The sequence below is a fragment of the Rhincodon typus genome, chromosome 13 (genome assembly GCF_021869965.1).
Source record: "Rhincodon typus isolate 14 chromosome 13, sRhiTyp1.1, whole genome shotgun sequence".
Taxonomy (NCBI): domain Eukaryota; kingdom Metazoa; phylum Chordata; class Chondrichthyes; order Orectolobiformes; family Rhincodontidae; genus Rhincodon; species Rhincodon typus.
In genome coordinates this window covers 24,332,653-24,346,684 of record NC_063344.1, presented here as the reverse complement: position 1 = coordinate 24,346,684, position 14,032 = coordinate 24,332,653, and the positions used below count along the sequence as shown (strand labels likewise).

Below are 14,032 nucleotides of genomic sequence, written 5' to 3'. Positions count from 1 at the left end.
CCAGGCTTCCCAGCCCACTCCATGCCACTGAGAATGTCCTGCTCCAGTCTTCCCAGTCCACAATGTGCCACCGAGAATATCCCTTGGCCCCTCTATCGCTCCAGGACTTGGCCCCTCCGACACTCTGGGGACGTGGCCTCTCCGTTGGCTCCGGGGCCACGGTCCCTCCATCACTCCAGGGCCACGGTCCCTCCATCATCTCACCTCACCTCATGCTGCCGGCTCACGCTCGCTGCCTGCGTGATGCTCTGGGGCTGCTTCCCCATGTGCTGCTGTGGAGCTGTTCCCTGCGCTGCTCCTGGGCTCGCAGTCCATGCGCTGTTGCACGGCTCGCTGCCCGCAGTGTTCTGGGCAAGAGGGCTCACTGCTCTGGACTTGCTGCTGGTTCCGCTGCTGAGCAAGAGAAGAAGAAAAAAGAAAAGAGGGAAAAGAGTAGGCAGAGCAGAGGAGCTCCAACAGGAGAGTCCTACTCTGCCACCATCTTGTGAGGTGATTGCGGAAGACATAGACTTTTCTTGATTGTATCATGATTTTTCATGTGGTTCTGTGGAAGGGACATTTAATTTAACTAATTTATTAGAATAACTTGAGGAAGTAACACACAAAATAGATAAAGGGGATTCTGGGGATGTGGTGTATGTGGATTTCTAAAAGGCATTCAATGTTGTGACATATCAAAGGTTACTACTCAAAATAAGAAATCATGCTGCAGGGGGAATGAATCATTTTTGAGTTGGCAAGGAGTTACAAATGGAGTACCACAAGGATCAGTGCTGAGGCCACAACTGTTTATGATCTGTATCAATGACTTGGATGAAGGGACCGAATGCATGGTGGCTAAATTTTACTGATTACACAAAGATGGATAGGATTATACATTGTCAAGAGGGCCTGAAGCATTTACAGCAGGCAATGCAGCTGCCTGGAAATGTGAGGGAGGAAGTGTTGGAGGCAGTTGAGATGAGATGGGCTGCTATTGCTCAATTTTGACAGCTTCTCCTGGAAAACCTGTGTCTGCCAGGACAATCCAGTGCCAGTGGTATTGAAAATCACCATGGCTATGATCTTCTTCATTACTGGCTCTCTTTTCAAGGCTTGGACATGTGTGGAATATCCCAGCCTGTCATAAATACACCAGGGAGGTGACAATGCCTTGTCCCAAAGAGCTGACAAATTTAAGATTCACAACAGACTTAGAGGTCAAGGTATCAGAGATGTGCAATTTTGCTGCCATCGCAGGATTCCCACAAGGGCAACTGACTGCACACAAGTGGTGCTTAGAGCTTCCTGTGATCGGCCAGAAATATCCATAAACTGAAAGTGGTTTCACACCCTGAACAGACAGCTGGTCTGTGAGCATTGGAAACTAACCCGGTGTGTGCACATTACCTAGAGAGATTTGGTAATTCGTACATCCACATTAACCTACAAGTATCACAAGTGTTTGTTCATTAGCTGCAGGGTAGGTTCCCATCTCTTGGGGGATACCCATCCTGAACATAGCCGATGACACTTGTGCAGAGTTGACAAAGTGCAGACCAGGAGAGATACAATGCCACATGTGGTTCCACAAGGGATCCCCCAGGACAGACTATTCAACTGCTGAAGAGGAGGTTCTTCTGTTTGGACCACTCAGGTGGAGCACTGGAGTATTTGCCCAGAAAGAGTAAATGCGATCTGCTGTATGCTGCACAACCTCAGTGAGCAAAGTGGGTTTAGGGGAGTTAGTGGGGAGGTGGGGTGGAATCTGCAGAGGGGAAGATCAAGGAGCTAGTTTTTTCCTCGCTCCAGGGGCAAGTGAAAATCATGTTATTGATGACCAGGCACATGGTGTGAATTACAGTGGCAGGTGCCAAGACAATGGTGCAACATGGCAGACAGGGCCACGGCACCTTCATCGCCAGGAGATTCCAGGCAGGGTGAGGCACTACAATAACTATAGGAGCCCACGGTTCTCTATGCTTGCAGAAATCTTTGTTTCAGCACATTGCATTTTTACTTTGGCTGTTTTAAAGTTGATGTTTTCACCTTAACACTGCTGGTATTGTGGTCCTGTGACATAAAACACAGCCAACTAGGACTAGAAAAATGACCACATCATTGGTAACAGGACCAGAACACCACCTGTATAATACTGTGTCCATCTGTGGATGTCTGGCACCTGGAAGGAAAATGCTGCAGGTCATTGACACAGACAAGCCCACTCGTGCCTGCTAGTTTAGAAACTACATCTATTCGTAATTTCAGAAGGAGTTACACATGTCTCAGTGACACATTCTCCAAATGAGGGCAATGTCTTGTGGCCACCAATAAGATTGCAATAACTTGGCTTTCAAGACTACTCAGACAGCAACCTCACAGCAATGAGAATCTGATGAACATTGTCTGACGGGTGCATCCCAAGTCTCCAACTTTACAAGTGATGCCCATGGGTTAATGCTTAATGTCAGAAAATAATACCCAGCAATGCCGCAACAATAAATGGTGCATCCGCAAGATTGGATCATCAGAAGCTGATGGGAACCTTCAATGCAACAATGAGCAATGTAATGAAACTACAACATTCATGAACAAAGTGAAATGAAACATACATTTATCAGTAAGATTACAAATGCATTGATTAGACATCTGTGCTACCTTTGTGCCAGTATAATTTATTGATGTTTTTGTTGCTACAAGTCACTAAAATGACTCTGGTAGGGACCCACTGATGAGCCAGGGCTCAGAGGGCTCGGGCATGCTGAAAGTCTCCTGCACTGTCCTTGGCTTGTTCTGCTGGAGACTCACTATGATTGAGGTAAAACGATAGGGTATATCTTCATGGGCTCTGGCATTTCTGTCAGATGTTCCTCTGCCTTGTGAACAGGTCTCTTTTTGGCAGAATCTAGAGGCTCATCATCTGCAGGGCCTCAGCATGTGTCTGGTCTTCAGTCCTCCAAGTGTCAAAGATCTCATCTATCACATCCTCTGCCAGCTTCAGGTATGTGCCTGTGATGTGCTCACCATGTTGTAACCCCAAGCCTAATCTCTAACAAGATGAATGTCTCTGTGCTGACGGAGGGGGCTGGGGTATGTGTCGTCTGAGGGCTCTGAGTCTGCATTCTATGAGGTGGTACTCGAGCTGGAAAGCTGTGTCTCCCTTTCACTGTGAGAACCTACAGTGTAAAGCATGAAGAATTGGCTGATGGACCTGTACAATCCATTTTATCAACATTGTTGCAGACATTACTCCCACCTGTCCATTTGTGAACACCAGACTGGAGGCCTCCTTACTGGATGTCTGGGAGGCTCCAGTCTCTCCAACTGTATACTTAATCCCAGTCTTCCCTAGCAAGTTCCATGGCCTCCTGCTCAGAGGGTATCAGCAGGTGGATATCAGGGACTCCTCCGCCTGTGTGACTACACTCACATTGATTATGAATATCTTTCTCCTGGGGACAGATTGTTCCAGTTTCATTCCAGAAGGTGCATAACCACTTTATCGATATGCAAGCTAACAACAGCTCCTGTGTGTGCCCTAAAGGTGCTTGAGACTCCTATCCCTGGTACACATCCATGATTTCACATTTTCACTTCATGTATTCTGTCTGCTAATGAGGCTTGCAATTCAAACTCTTGTGTGACATCCCTCTCCTCTCACTAACTTACACTGCCTGCTGCACTTATCAGCTTCACTTCACTGTGTCTGGACAATGCCATTCATTCTTGGGGAGTGCAGCAAAACACTGATCTGTGTTTGGCACCATGCCCAGGCTCTAAAGTGGGCCCCATGACCTTGAACATGGCTACAGCCTCCACCAGGTCCTTTGGTCAGACAGGAAGCCTAGACTTCAGGTGTACCTGCATGAATGCATCCTTGAACCATGGGGCCTGTCATTGTCCGGGCTGAGACCTAATTGTGAGATCCTGACCTGTAAATGGTGGCAGCAGTGATTTTATCCCAGGGGTGGAGGGGTATATAGCAGAAGGTTTTGCAGCAGTCTCAAGGCATCCACTCTAAGGGCCTGAGTGTTATTCCTGGCGTGCACAAAATGAATGTTTCGCTGGGTGCCCTTAAATATGGCGCCTTTACCACCGACCCTATTAAGTAACAACTGAAAGAACTGCGGATGCTGCAAATCAGAAACAAAAACAGAGGTTTTCCCTGAGGAAGGGTCACCGGACCCGAAACGTTAACTCTAATTTGTCTTCACAGATGCTGCCAGACCTGCTGAGCTTTTCCAGCAACTTCAGTTTTTGTTTCTATTAATTAACAGTTGGAGTGCCGCCTTCTTTCCTGCTCTCCTCCACATGTTTCACTGCATCCCTTGACTATGCTAATGGACTGGCCACCACAAGGTCAGCTATTCCACTCCCGAACAGAAGCCATGTTCGCTTGCTGTCCCACCATCAACAAACTTGTTACTATGAAAAGATTCCATCAAGAAACTGAGGCCAAGGTATGTTTGATTAGCTGGGTGGTGTTGCATTGGCTACTTCTAATGGTCACTGCAGGAGTCTTGCATACAGATTTCTGATTGTTTATTCAAGTGTGCACAGGGCAAGTCCACTAGATAAAATGAACAATCTGCTGAACTCAGAAAATTGTAGGAACTTTGTGTCATTTTTGGTCATGTAGGCATTTCATTATTTAAATTCTAACATTTCATGCAAAGATAGATATTAATAATATTAATATCTTATTGTTACTATTATTAGTTATTAATATCTTATTCCCACAGTCAAGGATTGTTTAATCTTTAATCTTAACCTCTGACCTTCCATACTTCCTGGTTAGCTGCCTCACAGCACCAGGGACGAGAGTTCAGTTCCAGCCTTGGGTGACTATCTGTGTGGGGTTTGCACATTCTCCCCGTGTCTGTGTGGGTTTTCTCCAGGTGCTCCAGTTTCCTCCCACAATCCAAAGACGTGTAGGCTAAGTGGATTGGCCATGCTAAATTGCCCGTAGTGTTCAGGGATGTGCAGGCTAGGAGGATAATCCATGGGATATGCAGGGATAGGATTGGGGTGTGGGGCTGGATGGGATACTCTTTGGAGGGTCAGTGTGAACTTGATGGGCTGAATGGCCAGCTTCCATACTGTAGGGATTCTATGATTCAGCTCTATTATCCTATTCTGGTACTATTTGCCCCATTCCTTATCAGTATCTGCCTCTTCTCCTTCATTCTTTAGTCCTTCTGACTCTCTGGAATGTTCTGCTGATGCTAACACTTACGTGGCACAATATTCGTCTGGGAATTTGCTTACCTTTTTGGTCTAACTCACTCTTACGATGTGTTAACATTTATTATGAATCTCTTATGTTTGTGTTTTACTTTATCTAGAAATTAGTTACGGTGTCCCCTGACCTTCCATACCTCATCAATTCTTTAAATGTCTGTCAAATGAAAGATAATGAACTCATCCTTGTGAGTGGATTGATTTCTCCAGGAAGCTGTTATGACAATTCAGATGATTCCCAGGTATGAAGCTTGCGATTTTCATTGAAAAACATCTTTACAGTTGACTTGGTTGATTCAATAATGTGATTATGTCAGTGTCCAATCTGTGAATGCACAGCAGACTCAAAAATGAATTGTTTTTCAGTGAATGAGACTCAAGTCTTTGGAAAGTTTCTGTTAAATAGTTGGAGCTAGGAAGGAGAGAAAATGGAGATTGTGACATGAGAAGTAAAGATCATTAATAACAATGACTAAGTTGTCTTAAAACAGCTTAATCATTTCCACTTATTGGTCTGCTGCAAAGATGCAGCCTGGTGATTCTCTGGAGTCCCTATTTGGTGCTCACGGCAATAGCACATTTTCACCAAATTTCTTCAAATCAATGATGCTATTACAATGCAATATTCTGCTTTGTTAAGTGCAGTAAATAAATGCTACACAATAAACCTGTTTAGAGAATGTTAGTCAAGTGCCATCTCTTGAAATTCCTTTCCACATTAGTGTCCTGAAAGTTTTATGTTTTAAACAGATAAAGAGCATTTCCATGATGGTTTGCGACCAGTTATTCTAGTTTTTAATTAGTTAGCATGCATTTTTAATTTGGAATTATATTGCGTCAAAACCTGCTGTAACTGCTTATTGTGGTGGTTGTGCAGTATCCTGTTAAAACAATTAAATCAAAATTTTAAAATGAGCAAATAGGGACCTTTTGTCCTCCACTACATCAGTAGTCAATGCAAATGAGTTATAACAGATACTTTCCAACTTAATTGCTTTATGAGACAAAATCTATTTAAGGATGGTGATTAATTAAAATATGAAAAAAAGATGTTAGCTTTATAGTACTGCATTTCAGAAAGATTACATTTTGTATTTTTAATAAATTCTAAGAGATAGCATAAACATCTTTACGAATGAGGAAAATAAGGTCAAAATTAATCAGCCTTGCTTTATCAATAGAAATGTGGTAGAACAGACACAGCAGAATCTCTGGAGTCAGGGCTTGATAATTTGGGACTGCTGGCAATTGCCACCTATACTGGCATTGGCACCTCTTGATCACAGATCAGGTGAGAGGCTATGTGCCATAGCTTTAACACACATGATTCGCCCAGTTGCTATTTCTTCCAGCCATCTTCCTCTCTAAAAGGGCTGAGGGTCACTTTTACTTACAATCTTGACTTGGATCCTAGTGCGTATTCCACATGCCTGATGGCAATCACCTTTGCACCAGAGTGCTCAGTGTAGCGAAGCTAGGATCTTCAAAAATTCCTGAGTAGGAATTCATTTCCTCCTTCCATGCTCACTCTGATATCGGAGGGCATGTATTCAGCACACAGATGTTCCACCACAGCCAGACACTTTGCAGATACACAGCCTGGGCTTGGACCCAATATTTCTGATTCCTGCAAGTCTCCCTGCAGCATTGCTGTGCATCTGGTGAACGTGCGCTGGATGTGTGCCACTTGCCCCATGAAGATTTAGGGCCTATGAGCCTTAATCCAGCAAGCATACAAAAATATTGTGGATCACACCAATAAACTCAAAGTACACCAGTAAACCTGTCAATAATCACAGTCAATATGAGTAAAATAATACAGCTTTTAATATTCCCTGTCTTAAACTGATCTATTTCGTTTTCAATGATTTGTCCTCTTCTGTAAATATTCAAAGCTTTTTTTTGCAACACCTTTTACTTTATAAAATTCTTTTTTTTAGGGTCTTCATTCCAATCATTTAGAAGATGAATGTTTCCCTCATCCCCCACAGTGGGACAGACCACCTGATGTTTGTTTAGTTCGATCAGCCAGAAGGTGCCAGAAGAATGACATAGCCTGTGTCATTTATGAAATAAATAAATGTATGATTGGCTTGGACTATGTTAAAAAAAAGAAAATACACCTTCAGCACACCAGCAATTGCAAGTCAGGTGATGACACCAATTGTTCTGTATCATCCATCGAAGAAGACTTTCTCACTGCCCCTGAGCACTTTGATGATGAGGAGGATGAAACTCACAATGTCTTAAGTGGTGAGGTCTTATTTGAAGTCAATATTTCTCAAGTTAGCACAAAGTTTGCTGCTCACTCAATCCTATAGTACAGTGTAGCACAGAATTAGCATTTTTTGTTTTGTAATGAGATATGAGCATCACAGGCAAGGCCAATATTTCTGGTCCATCCTAATTGTGCTTGACCTGAGTGGTTTTCTCAGCTTTTTCAGAAGGTAGTTAAGCACCAGGGACCTGGGTTCGATTCCACCCTCAGGTGACTATCTGTGTAGAGTTTGCACATGCTCCCCGTGTCTGTGTGGGTTTCCTTCGGGTCCTCTGGTTTCCTCCCACAGTCCAAAGATGGGCAGGTTAGGTGGATTGGCCATGCTAAATTGCCTGTGGTGTCCAGGGGTGAGAAAGTTAGGTGGATTAAACATGGGAAATGCAGGGTTACAGGGAAAGGGTGGGGGTTTGGGTTTGGGTGGGATGCTCTTCGGAGGGTGTGGTGTGGACTTGTTGGGCCAAATGGCCTGTCTCCACACTGTAAAGTTCTATGATTCTAAATGCTAGTGGCCTGGAGTCACATGTGGACCAGACCGTGTATGGAATGGCAAATTTCCTTCCCTAAAGGACATGAGTGAACCAGGTGGGTTTTGTTTACAACAGTCAGTGACAGTTGTCATTACTGAGACTAGTTTTATATTCCAGGTTTTGAAATTGAATTTTGCTCCCATTGTGAATTCAAACCCACAGCCCCCAGAACACGAGCCTGATCTTTTGGATTACTAATCCCAGAAGTTTTACCACTGATAAATCCAGCCTCGAGTATATATTTTTGTTGTTAACAGGGTGTGAAATTCTTTACCTATCCCCAGCTTTGTGTCAATTGCAAACTGGGAGATATTACATTTAGTTCCCAAGAAAGAGTTCATTTAAATCATCAACATGTTACGTATGCCCACTGAAGTCAATAGAATATAGAAAATCCTTAAAGGAATTGTTGGAGGCCACTATGAAAATGACACACTTAATTATTTTTGAGGCTGGGATGAACAAGAAAGAGCAATTTGGATAAATGCTTGCTTAATGCTTAGTTTGTGTGGTAGATTAAATTAAAATATTTGCAATGTGTATTTTTGTATCAAAATGCTTTGTAAAGGGCAAAGAATGATTCATAAATTCAAGAAATATTGTGAAACTAATTTTTTTGTTTCTTCTAGATACTGTGAATATTACTGGTTCAGACCCCACAACAGGTACCAAAAAACCTAAAGCAAAGACTAAGAGTCTCTTGCAGATGAGACAGAACAAAGGGAATGTATTTCTTCAAAGGACATTTAATCCAAAGGATACATCAGTGTCCGAGCATACAAGTGAAGTGAGCTCTGAAAACACTGAACAGTTCCTTTACTGTGAAACCAAATATGATACTGTAGACGGAGGCATAGGAAGGCAGAATCCAGATGAAAAATCTCAGAAAGGAACATTCATCTTAAAATCATTTCCAGACAATATCTCTATGAAACATGGTCTGGAGGAAGAGCACAAGTCTTGCATAATTGAATGCTTTAATGAGGATCTTCAAAACAACTCCCTCGCATCATTTGTGGATACACAGGACACTGAAGATAAACTTAGTGTCTCTTCATCAACAGAGGAGAATCCAAATGTGGAGGGTGAATATGCCTCAAACTTAGCAGAGTCTGTCTTACAAGATGCCTTCATTAGACTATCCCAGTCAGAATGTACTTTTACCACAGAGGCTGCTGTTAGCATCTCTGCAGAAAACAATGATACCCTTTCAACCGGCAATCTCAAAGCAGAAACAACAACCCCTCCTTGTCCATGGAATGTTCTTCCTAAAATCGTTATTGTACAAAGTCCAGACAACTGTGAGAACACTCCAGAATGGCAAGAACAGTTTAGTCCAACAATGGCGTCAGACCTGGACTCAAGTCCCTTGAGTGAATCTCCATCCTGTGTACAGGAATGTGTGATGGACCATAAGAATTCTGAGACAAGTGAATTGCCTCCCAGTTCTGTGGAGATAGCACTAGTCTGTGCAGCCAGTGTTGTAGGAACTGTTTCAAGCCCTTATGTTGCTGAGAGTCTACAATTAGACCAAGCCTTGTATGATACAGACAATCCATCCTGTGAAAGGAATGAAAAAAGAATATTACTAAATGACTGTAGATGTGATGAAATGCAATTCTCATTCTCTTCAGCACTCTATGGTGTGACCCAGGTGGCCAGTGCTATAGGTATTGCAGGTGGGCTAACTGATGAACAAGACAACAGTTTTTCTGCTACTTCAAGTGGTCTTCTTTCTGCAGCTGAGACTTCTGCTGCAGTTACTCTCCGGAGCAGTGTGAGTGTTGGAAGCTGTGTCGAAACGTTTGCTTCTAACATTGCTGAGGTATTGCTCAAAGAAGCAGCCACTGTTCTTGCAAAACCAGACCACTATAAAAGTGTTGGCGAGCTCATGGAATCCATGGGCAAGAAGTTAATTGGAACAGTGACAAATCCAAAAGTCTCTCACTGGGAGGAATTGTCAAAGGATGACTTTACCCATAATATATCAGATTTAATTCTGAAGCATTCTTTCCAAGAAGCAAATGAAAAAGTAGGATTAACAAATCCGGTGAAAGAAAATCATTCAGATGGGAATCCAACCAGCATGTTTATTGAGACTGCAAATAAATCTCTCTTCAGCATAATATACTCCACTTGTAGAAAAATCAAGGACATTGTAAGGAACAATGATGTTTCCATGATCTTTCAAGAAGATGAAGCCAACAACTGGAAGGTTTTGGAAAATACTATCAAACAGAAGGATGGGATTACACAGAATTATTTTAACAATGACAGTTTTGAAGACTTTGGTCAACCCAACACCACTGTTTCTGTCCAAGAGAGCCTAATAGACTCTGCAATCTCAAATAAAAATGTATTTGAGGAATCGGACTTTTCGCAACAAGTTAATCTGAGCTCAGTGTGGCTTTCCAGTAGACGAGGTAGTGACTGTGCAAATAACACACACAAATTGACCGACCAACAGATATCAAAGATTGTCAGTGCTGCCATTACCAATTATGTAACACCACAACACCAACAGAAAACATATGACAAAGATGCAAGTTCATGTTCCTCTGTTGGCGCTTATGAGCCAGATATGGGATGTAGTGGTGCCATGCCAGCACAAACATGTGGTTATAGTAATGCGCTCGCAGAAACCAGAGAATTACAGAGAACCAAATCTCAGCCAGAGCGAGAACAGAACTTACTTTTGATAAATGCACAAAATGCCTTAAGCCTACCTAATTCTTCAACCCATGTTATGCAATCAACAGAAGCAAACTTTTCAATAAATGGATTTGCTGACCAGATTGCGAAAACAGTTGTTTCCATGGCGACAGAGATGGCAGCCATTTGTCTTGAAAATACAAATGCTAAGCAGCCATGGTTCTGTCCATGGAAAAGAAGACTTGGAGATCCTGAAAGTTTCATGATTCCACAGTCATCCTCATCCAGGGTAGTTATGAGGAGTAAAGAATCCCAAACCATGTCTCCAGTTAGCAAAAGACTTAAGCCGCCCAGACTTAGTGAGATTAAAAGAAAAACACAAGAACAGCCTGAGCTGAAGGAAAAGCTAATGAACAGAGTGGTTGATGAATCGTTGAACTTTGATGATGCCTTGGAGCCAATAAACAACTTTGCCAATGAGGTGGCAGGAAAAATAGTAAACTCGGCAGAACTAGCCATGGTTGATTCTGTGAAGCAAGGTCTGGGCCTGACTAGAAATAGGTTACTATGTGAGAGGTGGAACAGGGGCAAGGCCTCCAGTTATGAGAGCATTCCAGAAGAGGATGCAGATTCCAACGGTTCATGGGCTGCCCTGGGTACCATGGCTAAACTTGGCCAGCCAATAAGCAGGGCCAGTTCCATCTCCAAGCAGTCAAGCTGTGAGAGTATCACCGACGAATTTTCCAACTTTATGGTGAGTCAAATGGAAAATGAAGGATGGGGATTTGATTTACTGCTGGATTACTATGCTGGCAAGCACGCCAGCAACATCTTAAACGCGGCACTCCAACAGGTGTGCAAAAAGAACGGGCATCTTAGCGTCAGTGCATCCTGTCTTTCGAAACAATCTAGCACAGAGAGCATTACGGAGGAGTTCTATAGATACATGCTGCAGGAACTGGATAAAGAAAGCAAAGAAAATAAAACCAACAAGGAATTGCTAGTGCCATCTGCTAGAACAATCATGTGTTTCAGGCAGTCATCAATGCCAGACAGACGAACATCAGAGGAGAGATTAACAGTAACTCCTCCAATGAAAGCAAATTCCTTTGATGGCTTTGCCCAAAATGACCACAGAAATACGTTAGATATACGTATGGGATACACGGCATTGTCCACTAATCTCTATAAATCTCTAACAGACTCTTGTTTGTATCAGAAGTGTAAAACTGACCATATGACAGATATGCTGATAAATGAAACTTGGTCAAATTCTATTGAGGCTCTAATGCGAAAGAATAAAATCATCTGTGATGACACTGACAATCAGAATGCTGATCAGCTGCCCAGCGGAGACCAGCCACATGTTGAAAGATATGCCACTGGAATAGTTTCAGATCCTGTTAGATGTGGCAAGTTATCTGTCAGTGGTCAGCAGGACTCCATTGAATATGCATCCCATGACTCTGGAACAAAAAACAAAAAATGTGAGGCACCCATCCAACACAAACTGGAGAAAGCAAAAGTAGCAAATGAAAAGATGTGTTTCACATCAAATGATTGGGCAACAGTGAAGAGAAAGCAGTTGTCCCACTGTGCGAGGGAAGTCCCTTTAATTCATATAGAGGATGATCAAAGAGAAGATGTCAAAGAATGCCTTCAAGCAAAGACAACCAGTGATAGCAAGGTATTGGCTGAAAAGAGGCCACTAGAAAGGAAGCTTACAGAAGTTGATGGTGAATGGCATACTGAGTCTAGTTCAATAACAACTAGCAGGTAAATGATTCACAAAGAGATGACTTTGTTGACTTTTATTTAAGAGTGCATATGTGACGAAACGAAAATTCTGAAGTTTTTAAATATAATTATAAAACAATAAGAGATAATAAGCATTGATGGCACAACATGGTTAGATCTTGGTTTTTTTCTCGTTTGCCTTCCTTCATTCAGATGGGCGTATGATACAATAATAATGCTGCTGTTGCATAGTCATGACAAACTTGTTAGTCTCCAGCACAGCCACGCATAAGGCATGGAAAACCCTGCAGAGGTGGTGAGCTCTGGAAGCCAATGTTCCATTGCTGCATCCCAAAATATTTTCTGAAATATTTGATTTGGATTTGAATTACTTAAATGTGCTTTCTGTTTCCATTGTCTCTCCAAAGAGCTTATTCGTTAGATTGCCCTTTCTCCCCCTTGGATAACGGCCCAGGAATTCTGATCGTCATCAGAACAGATTCAACTGGTTGTAGAAATCTTCTTTAAAATTACCTACTTTTCTGTCATGAATTTCCTGGCCTGTCACAAATGCATCCATCAGAGGAAACCAGAGAGAAATGCTGTCAATGCAGAAGTAACAATACTGGCCAAGATTTGCCCTGTGTTTCAGGAGTTAATGTTCCCAAAACCACGTTGACAGTAACTGAGGAAAGGTAAGTGAGGAAGGTCAGCTAGCAAGGGTGTACATACGAGGGTAGTATGCCAGGTGGTTGAAGTGCCAGGTGGCCAAATTTGGGTAAGGTGCCAAAATGATATAGAGTAGTAGAATTCCAAGTAAGTGGTTGAGTGTTTAAGGTAGGTTAGAGGATCAGGCCAGTGTTAGCGGTATTGGTTTTGTAAAGTCAGGTTGATATGGATTGGATTTGGGTGAGGTGGCGTGTTGGTTCCTGCACAGGTGAGTCAGGGAGGTATGAGTATCAGTTGCAGTGAGGTCAGGTTGGCGGAAGAGGGGGAGATGTCATCAGGCCCAGTGGGAGTTTGGGTTGGGGGCTAAGGGGTGTCAGATCCAACAGTTGTTGTGGTTTGGGGGTAACTGTGATATCTGCCAAGTCAGACCAGAGTTCGGGTTAGTGTCAGGTCAGGCAGGGTTGGGTCAAGATAGAGTTCATTTAAATCACCAACATGTTACATATGCCAACTGAAGTCAATAAAATATTGACAATCCTTAAAGAAATTGTTGGAGGCCACTATGAAAATGATACACTTAGTGCTTTTGAGGCTGGGATGAACAAGAAAGAGCAAATTGGATAAATGTTTGCTTGATGCTTAGTTTGCAAATATTTCAATTTAATCTATTACACAATGTGTAGGGTTTGTGTTCAATGAGGTCTGGCAAGTTCAGGTTTTTGGGAAGGGTAGGTGTTATGTCAAGCAGAATGGGACTGTGGTTTGGATATGGCAGAGGTGAGTGGTCATGTCAGGTCAGATCAGAAAATCTCAAGATTCTAGGGAAATGCAGTTGGGGGTTTAGCAGTGAATTAAAGGTTCAGATTAACAGCCAGATACATTTTGATTTAACCCCCTTCAAAGTCATTTTTAGTCAAAGTGCACTCCAAAAAGTGGCTCACTCCACTCC

At 42.7% G+C, this 14,032-nt stretch overlaps 1 protein-coding gene across 1 annotated transcript in view; it reads left to right on the top strand.

Moving 5' to 3' along the window:
- The window catches only part of LOC109929394 (SPHK1 interactor, AKAP domain containing), a 105,676-nt gene that overhangs the window by 74,213 nt on the left and 17,431 nt on the right, over positions 1–14,032 (top strand). The window contains exons 5-7 of the mRNA XM_048604102.1: positions 5,325–5,462; positions 7,161–7,473; positions 8,655–12,453. Coding sequence (XP_048460059.1) covers positions 5,325–5,462; positions 7,161–7,473; positions 8,655–12,453 — 4,250 coding nt within the window. The remainder of the gene's footprint in view (positions 1–5,324; positions 5,463–7,160; positions 7,474–8,654; positions 12,454–14,032) is intronic.